Consider the following 12,422-nt stretch of genomic DNA (forward strand, 5'->3'; position numbering starts at 1 on the left):
AGAAAAATGACCATGACGATCATGTGGTGCCACTTGGTGCACCACATAAACAATAAAGAGAAGACATGAAGATAAAAAATAAACTTATTCAACATGAGTAAAAATCAAAAGTTCTTTTTTTTAAATCAAAAATTCATTTCAGTGATTGAAAATCCAAAAAAAACATTAAAACTAAATAAAATACTGTATGTATATAAAAAAATCTTTAATTATCACAGTAGGGTCTAGCATTTTGCTGTTTTTGCACTGTATTTTTATTTCCGCTATTACTGTTTTCTACCCCCAGGGTAATTTTTGCACCTCAGTACTCTTGTAATACTTGCAGGACCCTCACTTCAGTGCTGAATTTTTTTAATTTGTAGACCATTTGTCTTTCTGTGGGTTGATGGAGACAAAGCTCTTTATGTAGAAAGTGGGAGGCCACTGCAACCTCCATCAATGTTCAGCATTCACCCGTTTTGCTCCTTTACACTCAACACACTTTAGTCTATTAAGTGGTTAAGGGGTGAGAAGTCAAGCAAAATTACCCCTTTTATTGGCTAACTAAAAAGATTACAATATGCAAGTTTTCGAGGCAATTCAGGCCCCTTCTTCAGGTAAGATCTAATACAGAAATTGAAGTTCCCTGTATTTATATACACACTAGGACAAGAAACAACATTGGAAAACCTTTAAGTGAGACATCATAAATGAATAGACCAATTCAGGCTAAGATTCATTAAGTAAGAGAGGAGAAAAATGTATGGTCAAGATCTTTGGATAAGATATCTGTCCAACAGTTTCTGATGAGTTTTTCAATACAATGTGGGTCTGCTGACAGGTTGTCCGTGTCAGTCCGAGAGATGCAAACAATCCTCATATACAATACAATACAGTTTATTTGTGTATAGCTCAAAATCACACAGGAAGTGCTGCAATGGGCTTTAACAGGCCCTGCCTCTTGACAGCCCCCCAGCCTTGACTCTCTAAGAAGACAAGAAAAAACTCCCAAAAAAACATTGTAGGGAAAAATGGAAGAAACCTTAGGAAAGGCAGTTCAAAGAGAGACCCCTTTCCAGGTAGGTTGGACGTGCAGTGGGTGTCAAAAGAAGGGGTCAATACAACACAATACACAGAACAGAACAAATCCTCAATACAGTATAAAAATAAAAATTTTGGAAGTACGGAGCAAAATTTAACAGTAGATGATATCACATAATAAGATTTGGATATTTTTAGAGTCCAGGAGACCTCATCCATCAAGCTGCCTTCCCCATTTTGCCATTCCACGGCTGAAACAGTGCTGGGCCAGCCAATCCGATGAAAGGACCCCTCTTTCCCATGATACCTGCGATCCTCCATCAGGGATGACTTTACTATAGGCAAGCAAACAACTTGGCAGGTGGGCTGTGGCACCAAGTGCCACATTTGAGTACCTAGAAGAGAAACAGAATAGGTGAGGGTTAGTATCCAGTTATAACTATCATGTTACTTATGTTTTAGTGCTAATGACTAACAACAGAGATGCAGTCTGTACAGTTAATCAGCAGCTCTAGTCAGGATATGCTAAACTGAAATAGTGAGTCTTCAGCCAGGATTTAAAAGCTGAGACCGAAGGGGCATCTCTTATAGTAGCATGCAGACCATTCCACAGTTTAGGGGCCCTGTAACTAAAAGCTCGACCTCCCACTGTTATTTTATTAATCCTTGGAATCATAAGCAGACCGGCATCTTGAGATCTTAATGTGCGCTCAGGTTTGTAAGTCATGATAAGTTCGGACAAGTAAGCCGGACCTTGGCAATTTAATGCTTTATATGTTAAAAGGAGGATTTTGAAATCTGCCCTAAACTTAACTGGGAGCCAATGTAAGGATTTAAGAACTGGAGTTATGTGTTCGTATTTTCTTGTTCTTGTAATAATTCTTGCAGCCGCTTTTTGGATTAACTGGAGGCTGTATAAAGAACAGTTTGAACATATCTGGCCATAAAACTCTTGTCTCTATTCAAACCATGTTGTAATGCGTTACATTTTAGCATGAGTTTGACTTCCCACTATTCTTTTCTCTCTTGCTGTGTTTTGAAGTTGCCCATAAGCACTGCTGGCTGGGCCCCTACAGGAACATCCCTATTGCCATGCTTGATGATGGAACCTGTGTAAATTCATTCTCTGACGGAGTGTTTGTCCAGTTTCTCCCACATAGAGTGCAGTGTCAGGACATTTCATACAGAGAATTAGGTAGACCACATTAGATGATCTGCAGGAAAATGATCTCTTTATGCGATCTCCTAGTCGGCAGTGTGGTATAACTATACGGTCTGTATTGTAAATGTGAGCACACGTTTTACATCTTTTCTCTAGGCAGGGAGATGTGCCATTTTCTGTTGGTTCACTTAGGGAGCTTCGGACAATTAGTTGCTGAAGGTTTGGTGGTTGTCTGTATGCCAGGAGGGGAGTTTCAGGAAATACATTTTTCAGAGTTTTATCATTTTGTAGCATTGGCTGAAGTTCTTTTATAATTTTTTGAAGTGCTTCAAGATGTGGGTTATAGCTGACAACAAGGGGAATGTGGTTCTTTGTGTCTTTGTTTTTATATTCCAGAAGGTTGTCTCTGGGTATGGTAGTAGCTCTTCTTATTTGAGTGTCTGTTGTTTTGGGGGTATAACCTTGTCTGATGACATCTTGTCTAAGCTCCTGCAGTTGTTAAGCCCGGTCTGTTGGGTCTGAGCAAATACGGTTGCAATGTATTGCTTGGCTGCAAATAATGGCACGCCTTATACAGTATGCTTGGGGTGGAAGCTATTACTTTAAGGATAAGGGGTGAGAGAGAGAGAGAGAGTTATTCAAGATTGGATGATTATGGGGTCAAAATGAATAAGCCATGGGGGGAAATTTAGCCAGGAAATTATTTAACACCCTTTAAGGATCTTTAAGGACCACATAGAGTCAGGACCTCGGTTTTGTGTCTTATCCGTAGGATGGCACCATTTTTACAGCACGTTGTCCCTGTCACTGCCCTGGCATTGGGATCTAAATTCAGACCACAGGGTAAAGTGCCCCCTGCTGGCCACACCAACACCTCTTCCACCAGCAACCCAAGCTTTTCCTAGATGGTCTCCTGTCCAACTACTGGCTGGACTCGAACATGCTTAGCTTCAGGTGGATGACGCGTTCTGAGGTTCATGTGGTATGGCTGCTAGGTACTGCTTAAGGTGTTGGTTTGATTTATGCTTTTGACTGCACCGTGAAGTTTTTAAGCAGGTTTAAAAAGATAAGGGGGCACATCCAAACCCCTTGGAGGATGGTGGAAAGATGTATCTTTTTTAAAATTGCTATTTTGAATTAGTGACATAGTCCAGATACTTTTGGTTTGTTGCAAGTGATGGTAGCATGAGTGAGTGAAAAAGATGCTGTCCTTTCATCCACTGAGTAGCAGATATAATGGCAGGGCAAAGCATTCCTCTTCTCTATAATGCATCTGGTGATATCTTCACTTCTGCAGCTCACACAAAATAAATGACATTTTTGAAGAACTTTGTTGTAATTGCATTCATGTTTGAGTGCAATTATTTCATTGTTAAGGCTTTTATGTTAGTGATGTGGTTATGTGTTTGTTGTTATGTACGCAGGGTAATAGGTGTCACAATGAAGGTTTATGTATATTTATAATAATTATTTACATTTATACAATATAGCACTTTTCTCACTATGCAAATTACTTTCCATAGTGAGTGGGGAGCCACTTCAACCACCACTAATATGTAGAGTTCACTTGGATGATGAGACGGCAGCCATTTTTGCTCCAGTACGTTCACCACACATTAGCTATTAGGTGGTGAAGTGGTGAGAGAGACAGGGGATAATTAGGGGGCTAGAATAACTAGGCCATGGAGAACAATTTAGCCAGGATATTGGGAGACACCTTACTCTTTACAAATGATGCCCAGGGATCTTTTATGACCAAAGATAGTCAGGTCCTCGATTTTGTGTCTCATGCGAAGAATGACACCATTCTTACAGCACAGTTTGCTCGTCACTGCACTGGGGCATTGGGATCCACATTCAGACCACAGGGTAAGTACCGTCTGCTGGCCTCACCAACAGCAACCCAAGCTTTTCCCAGATGGTCTCACTGGCTGGGCCCGAACATCCTTACCTTCAGGTGGATGACCTCTTCTGAAGTGCATTTGGTATGGCTGCTGGACAAAATATTCATAACATATTTCATGTAATGTTATTATGCACAATTAAAAGTCTGTTTTAAAGTTTGTTTTGTCTACTCTGAGGCCAAATGTTCTGGACATTTAGATAAACATAGGTGTTGAACTATCAGATAATCGCCACTTGGATGACCCAAACAGGTAGTGAATGTCTTTATTTAGAATGAGCTTCTCTTCCACTATGGCAGGCATCAGAGGCATAGTGGGGGCCATTGCAAGGAGCTCTGGCCAGAAAATTGTTTGTGCCTGTTGTGATTGCAGCTGCAAGAGTTTTTGGAGGACACCAGAAGTAAGAGAACCTGTCAAGTTGAAGAAAGAGGCTTTCCATGTAATGTTAGTTTCAAAATCTCATGATGTGTCTGAAATAAACCAAATAGGCAACGGTCACCTGCCTTTGATTAGTGCAGATTTAGGGAAAGAGTGGCTGTGTTTCGTGATGTTTATGAGACTTACCGAGTATGTTTATCACGTTTTTTACTCTCGCCTTTGAAAATTAACACACACAGAGATATACACGCGCATACAAATAGAGTTCCTAGCCAGGCACAGTCTCAAGGGGTACCAATTGCCAGTCAAACTGTAATATTCTGCCTAAGATTCTCTATGCAGGGACTAACACATATTAACATTAATATGCAAGTATCCATTGCAACTCAAATAAAAGCCCAACTCTTCTGGTTATATGTCATTTACCAGCCAAACCATGTTTTATGTTTACCACAGTTTTTCCAACTATTGAGCCCATATAAGCCTTGCTAAATCCTGAGGTGAGAAAATGGAGCAATCCTCCCCACACTTGGTGCCCTTTTATTATTTCAATCACTATAAATTAAAGACAAAAGTATAGAAAATATGAAAGCAACATGTTTTTTATTAACATATAATACCAAATAGAAGAAAATATAATGCAAAATAAAACAGCAAAGTTGGGATATAAACCCTCTTAAAAAAGCTTTCTGAAAATCAGAAATGTCAGGGAGTGAATGTTGATTTAGTGACTGGTGTTATTCGTAGATTGTTTTCTGATATCCAAATCAGATGGTCTCACATCTCTCAATCTGTGTCATTGCCCTTTTGTCATCGTCTCTTTAGTTCTTTGGACAAGCAGTGATTATGTTAAAATGATGGGAAATAAATAGCCTCAACACACAGAAAAACGATTGGGGCAGCCACCCGCATACTTGAACCCTGGCTGCAAAAGGCAAATAAAGTTGCAAAATATGTATAGGTTTGAGTCCAACATTCGACTGACTAGTAACAGGAAGTGGTCTGGGTTTTAAGGTGACCGCCAGTAGGTGACGTCTTCAGGGCCGGAACCGGAAGTAGGCATAATTTCCCTTTTTTGATCTGCAGACATGAAAGAGAAAGGATTAGTGTGCCCTGCCACACCGTGGCATGGCATAGAATTACCTTCAGTTGGTGCTTTTAACTGCCACCTAATCACATGTGTGTGACAGTGAATACATGGGGTTTCTGGACATGTGAGTTTGCACATATTTGATTGGCTGTCTTATCCTGATGATGAATGACTCTAATCAAAGTATTTGATCTTTTAAGTACCTCCATATTTTTTCCTTTCTCGAACTGTAAACTAATTATGTAATTTATGGTCTTTTGCCTTCTATTCTTAAACTTTAAAATAGGTTCTTGGCATCTGTACTTATTTCCCATTCCCAGGTCATTAGATTAGATAGACTTTATTTAACCCAAGGAGAAATGTAGATGCATACAGCAGCAGAAACATAAAATACAAAGATACAGATTCACAGGACAAATTAATACAGCTAAACAATCAATTAATAAATAAATGTATATTGTGCAGAAATTTCAAAATAAACTTAACAAGTACATCGGGAGGAAGAATTGAATTTCCTGATAGCAACGGAGAGAAAAGACCCCCGGAGGCATTTCTTAGCACACCATAGAGGAATGAGCCTGTGGCTAGAAATTCTTCAAGAGAGCACCTCATGGAGGGGATGGAGGGGATTTTTCATGATGGCCTCCAATTTTGCCATCATCTTCTTTTTCACAACAGCTTCCAGTGTTAGTCCTATGATGGTGCAGGCACACCTGATAAATGTGTTCAAGCAAATTGAAAAAGAAACCAACCTGGAACAGATGCAGAAATCACTGGCACAATAATGGAAGAATGTACAAGAAAGGACGCTTGCAGTGCACGTAATTAAAGTCTTGTAAATTCAGTTCATCCTGAATCTTTTGAGCAAATAATTAAAATGTAACATAAACAATCTGCATTTTAAAAACTGAACATTTTCCACTCCAGGACAAAGGTATGTGTTAATGGCAGAGCTGAGTAACTTTGCTTATTTTTCATTTTACTTCATTTTAATTTGTTTTGTATAGCGCTCTTCATTGAGTATGGGCATGGAGTGCTTGAGATTTCCAGCTTTAATACTGTGACAAAAGTAATTCAACCAGACATACAGACATTGTAATGGTGAGTCCCTGTCTTGCACCCCAAAGCAAGAGGCAGAGTCTCAGTACTTTAACAAAACCAACTTTTATTTAACTTGAAACAGGAACAGCATGATTATTTATTATAGCGGGATCTACTATTCTCCTATACACAGACACAGTAAATGGGCAGGGTCGGGACCAGGTTACTGGCCAAGTAATCCTGTCCCCTGCATTTATAATGTTCCTTGCATCACCCATTGGTGACAGGCACTTATAGCACGACTGCTATTGACTTTCCTCAATGCTATGCTGTGGTGCTGCAAACCCGCAGTTGCCTCTCCAACAGACAAGCAGTTCTCCACAGACGTGGTAATCGTTCTTCGGCATGTCGTCTCGTTGGGGGTGGCGGGTTAAAAGAGTTCAGAAACCTCACAACATGAGCACATACACTAGATTAGATACAGAGTAAAACTGAGTAAATATCAGTTTAATTAGTATAAATAAATAAGGGCAGTAACATGTTGAATAACATAATGCAGAGTATAAGTGTCACAAAGCTGAACAATCCTAGTGTCCCCTGCCTCTTCCCTTCAGAGCAGACACAAATGATCCTGGGTTTTCTCATCTTTAATTTTTCTCACAGATCATTGCAGCCCTTGTAGGCCTGCCTGTACATTGATATTTCACCTTCTACTTACATAATGCTGTGCTTTCCTTTATTGATTCAACTAAACCATTTGTATATACAGTCTGTTTGGAGTCCATTAACTTTAGTCTAAAACGAGAAATGTTGGGGCTCATTCTGATCATTAAAAGTTAATTTCACATGAATGGCATGAAATACTGTTTTACAGATGAAGCTGTCTTTAATATCATGGTAAGTGAAGATTATAAATAAAAACAATAAATAGAAACAAAATAGTTTAAAATATTTTAAGAGTATGATAACAACATTATGAGTCAGTTTTGCAATTTAGTTAACAAAATGTGGCCACTAATTTTGACAATTAGGCCTATCACAAGCAATATGTTTATTCTACTGTTCATGCTTCTTGGCTCCAGTGATTGTGAGCATATGGTGCACATTTGTAAAACTGAAGGGAAAAAGAAAAAGTTGAGCATCTTTCAACATGCAACTTCAGTTTTATGATGTCTTGTTTTAATAAAAGCTTGATCTTAATGTCAACCATCTTTTATTGAATGTTGTGTATTAATGTAAATAATAGAAAAGTGGGAAGGTATTAATTTTTTTTCTTTTAATGTTAATACAGGAGACAAACATCACTGCTGTTCTGAATGTGGCAAGCAGTTCTGTTACAGTAGTCACCTTTGGAGGCACATTAGAATTCACACTGGAGAGAAGCCATATTGTTGTTCAGAATGTGGTAAACAGTTTTTGCAAAGTACCCATCTTCTGAGCCACAATAGAATTCACACCGGAGAGAAGCCCTATTGCTGCTCTGAATGTGGCAAACAATTCTGTCAGAGGGGCGATCTCCAGAGCCACAGAAGAATTCACACTGGAGAGAAGCCATATTGTTGTAACGAATGTGGCAAGCGTTTTGGCCACAGAAGTAATCTTCAGAGCCACACAAAACTTCACACTGGAGACAAGATCAAAAGATGAATGCATAATCATGGTTGGACAAGACTGCGGCATGTGCAAAAGTTGGCTAAGGACATCGATAGAAAACAATTTTATAACAGAGCTGGAGATTTTCACACATCTGGATGCTGTGTGTAGGTTCCTGATGGCTGCAAGTAACAACAATTTTATTAGACTAATTTGCTGGGAAATTTGTGTAAAATATGGTTTTAATACACTAGAAAGACACTGGAACCACAATCCAGACTGCATAGTTAATCACCAGCGACAAACCAATATGAAATGAGAGGACAAGAGATGCCAGGATATTATCAAAGAAAAACATTCCTGGAAAAATGAAGTGTCCAGTCTAAGTGATACTCGGTTCTCCAGGTGAATTGTAATTGACACTCCAGTTATTTGTTCAATAATAAAGTGCAAAGAAATGCAATCAAAGATATGCCAGGTGTTGAAGAAAACAACAGAATAGTGCCGGCCATGCTGTGATCTATGGAGCTAATAAGCAGAAACTGTCAGGTCCATCTTGACATCCTACTTAGTGCCGTAATTCCATAAGAACTGCAAAGGAAAGTGTTATTGGGAATAATGGAGGTGTCTCATGCTCTTGCTGCAGTCTCCAAAGAATAATAAATGCAACAGTAGACCTGAATGGTCATGAGTTACTTTTGTCTGTATAAGTAAGCACACCAAGAAAGCTTGGAGAAGAAAACTCTAAGAGAAACCCTAAAGTTGGTGGGTGAAGAATGACAGAACAGAGGAACGAATGAAATATAAATCTCTAAGATACTGAAATCTTGATGAGTACCATCACATGGTGGCCTTTTTTCTTACAAGATCCATCCCAAATGTAATCAAAATGAAACTACTGTAATGGTACAAAAAGGTAATATGTATCACAGGATAAATAGGTGCCCACAATATGTCTCAACACTTGTGTAGGTGATGGTGATAGTACAACATCTTCAAATGAAGCAAATAAATCTCCAATGTGGTGTGTCAGTCCAGATGGAAAGTATTGCTGGCCACACCAGAATGGAACCAATCAGACCAGAAAAGCACAACTTTTGCAAGAATTTAAGAGGACTGGACTTGAAGATGAAGAAAAAAATGTGCACTGCCAGTTTCATACAGCAAAACAGAATTTCAACTTCCTAGAGCAGAGATGCATTAGGAAATATGCTGCCATCCTGCTGCAGTCCCATGTAAACCAGAAACTTACCTTTTATGTGTTTGTGTGTGTGTCTTTTGTGGGTATTGTCTTATTGTACATTATATTTTATCTAGGATTTGTTCTTTTTGTATGCCTTTTCTGTTTATTTTAGAGTTGTCTTTTGGTTTTGTTAATACTGTTATGTTTATTTTTATGTTTTAATTAGTATTTATATGAAATGGTTTTTCTCTTATGTATCTATGCAGGTGGTGCAGTGGTAGCACTACTGTCTCACAGTAAGGAGATCATGAGTTTGTTTCCCCAGTCCTCCCTACATGGATTGGCTTGAGCAGTGAGAAAAGCACTATGTAAATGTAAAAAATAATTATCATTATTATTGTTATTATTATTATGATGATGATGCCCCTTGTGCTCTGTGCATGGTGCCCCAAGAGGTGGGCCCTCCTTCTGGCTTTGTAAATCACCCAAACAGCAGAAGTCATTGGCAGTTCAGCGATTGCATTAAGAGTCTCTTGAGTGAGTATTGTTTCTCAAATAATTTTTTGTCATTTTTTTAATCATTTGTTTCTGCTTTGCCTCTGGATGTTGCTTACATATTGTATTTTTGGGACTTAGACACACAATTTTTGTCCTTGTGATTTTTTTTTTTTTTCTTTTCTCATTTAAAATAAATAGTTTGTTTATAAATATTATTTGTTTGGATGGTCATTACAAGCCTCAGTTTTTATAGTTCACCTCCCTTCAAAGGTATTTTTTTTGTAGAATTTGACATTTCTAGTATTTGATTGGCTGCAGCCTACAGTTAGCAGTTGGAGGGTTGTCTGATTTGTGGCGAGTCTACCTTGGATAGGATAGTGATGGTCCTGGTATACTTTGGTGGCCTATTTTTGAGGCTGTGCTCCCTTTTTGCTATGGTCCTACATGTAAATCATAACAACATACAAGTGAAAATTTAATAGTGCTGTCCACATAAGAAAATAAGCTTGACTTGAATCTTGCAGCCATCATTAGTATCACTGTAAATTTTGCACATTCTCTTTGCTTTGGTTTCCTTCCAGGCACTGTAGTTTTCCCACACATCGCCAAAGGCATTCAAGATAACGTTCTTGGCAATCCCAAATTGATCGTGTGTAAGTGTGGTTGGATACATGAGAAATGTGTATTGCATCCTACTTCTCTGCCTGTCAAAGTATTCAGACCCTTGTGACTTCCTGCATACTTGATGTTGTAGATTTAATTTTAAGTGGAAATGTCAAAAAACGAAATCTGACATCCCTAGAAGGATTCAGACACTTTGTTGAGGCACTCCAAATTGTGCTCAGGTGCAACCTGTTGGCTTTAATTCTCTCTGAGATGTGTCCAGAACGTGTTTGGAGTTCACATGATGCAAACTGAATTGTTTGTACATCATTTTGAAAGGCACACATGTACCTGTTTATAGAAGATCTCACAATTCACTCTGCATATCAGAATAAAAAAACAAGCCATGAAGTCCAAGGAACACTCTGTAGATTTCAAAAATGAAATTGTAGTGAGGCATAGATCAGGGCAAGCAGATACAACCATTTCCAAAGCTTTCAATGTTCCCAACAGTACAGTGACCTTAATCATTGTGAAATAGGAGAGGTTTGAAACCACCAGGACTCTTCCTAGAATTGGCTGTCTGGCCAAACTGAGTAACCAGGCAAGTAGTGCCCTGGTCAGGGAGAATTTGGGTCAGTTCTAAAAGGACTTCAGAAGTCCTCTGCTAAGATGGAAGAACCTGTCAAAAGGATGACCATCTCAGCACCATCAATCAGACTAGGCAGAAACCACTCTTGAGATAAAGACACATGACTACATTTCAAAGACTCTTAAGATCATGAGGAAACGGATCCTCTGGTCTGACGAGACAAAAGTTGAACTCTTTAGGCAGACCTCCAATTAGCACCAGACACTGTTCACCGCTTGCCTAATACCAGCCGTACTGTGAAGTATGGTGGTATCAGCAATTTACAGTCGTGGCCAAAAGTTTTGAGAATGACCCAAGTGTTGGTTTTCACAGTTTGCTGTTTCAGTGTTTTTAGATCTTTTTGTCAGATGTTTCTATGGTACTCTGAAGTAGAATTATAAGCATTTCATAAGTTTCAAAGACTTTTATTGACAATTACATGAAGTTTATACAAAGAGTCCATATTGCAGTGTTGGCCGTTCTTTTTCAAGACCACTGCAATTCGCCCTGGCAAGCTGTCAATCAACTTCTGACTGATGCCAGCCCATTCCTGCATAATCAAGGCTTGGAGTTTGTCATAATTTGGGTTTTTTTGTTTGTCCACCTGCCTCTTGAGAATTGACCACAATTTCTCAATGGGATTAAGGTCTGTGGAGTTTCCTGGCCATGGACCCAAACTTTTGATGTTTTTTTTCCCGAGCCACTTAGTTATCACTTTTTCCTTATGGTACGGTGCTCCATCATGCTGGAAAAGGCATTGTGTGTCACCAAACTGTTCTTGGATGGTTGGAAGAAGTTGCTCTTGGAGGATGTTTTGTTCCCATTCTTTATTCATGGCTGTGTTCTTAGACAAAATTGTGAGTGAGCCCAATGCCTTGGCTGAGAAGCAACTCCCCACATGAATGGTCTCAGGATGCTTTACTATTGGCATAACATAGGACTGATGGTAGCGCTCACCTTTTCATCTCTGGACAATATTTTTTCCGGATGCTCCAAACAATCGAAAAGGGGATTCATCAAAGAGAATGACTTTTTACCACAGCAGCCCAATCCCTGGACCTTTTACAGGATATCAGTCTGTCCCTGATGTTTTTCTTGGTTTCTTTGCTTCTCTTCTTGATACCAGGCCATCCTCCAAAAGTCTTCACCTCCCTGTGTGTGTGGATGCACTCATATCTGCCTGCTGTCATTCCTGAGCAAGCTCTGCACTGGTGGTGCCCGCAGCTGAATCAACTTTAGGAGAGGGTCCTGGCGCTTGCTGGACTTTCTTGGGTGCCCTGAAGCCTTCTTCACAACAATTGAACCTCTATATGGTAACT

General features: G+C 39.3%; 2 protein-coding genes across 7 annotated transcripts in view; both read left to right on the forward strand.

Moving 5' to 3' along the window:
* Positions 1-9,507, forward strand: part of LOC120533322 (zinc finger protein 3 homolog) — a 35,709-nt gene extending 26,202 nt beyond the window's left edge. For all 6 annotated transcript variants that reach the window (XM_039760167.1, XM_039760168.1, XM_039760164.1 and 3 more), the window contains exon 3: positions 7,887-9,507. In XM_039760167.1, the coding sequence (XP_039616101.1) occupies positions 7,887-8,242 (356 nt within the window). In that variant the 3' untranslated portion in view covers positions 8,243-9,507. The remainder of the gene's footprint in view (positions 1-7,886) is intronic.
* LOC120534672 overlaps positions 1-12,422 on the forward strand; it is a 106,589-nt gene that overhangs the window by 64,435 nt on the left and 29,732 nt on the right. The window contains exon 9 of the mRNA XM_039762264.1: positions 2,063-2,133. Within this exon, the coding sequence (XP_039618198.1) occupies positions 2,063-2,133 (71 nt within the window). The remainder of the gene's footprint in view (positions 1-2,062; positions 2,134-12,422) is intronic.

The sequence above is a fragment of the Polypterus senegalus genome, chromosome 8 (genome assembly GCF_016835505.1).
Source record: "Polypterus senegalus isolate Bchr_013 chromosome 8, ASM1683550v1, whole genome shotgun sequence".
NCBI lineage: Eukaryota > Metazoa > Chordata > Cladistia > Polypteriformes > Polypteridae > Polypterus > Polypterus senegalus.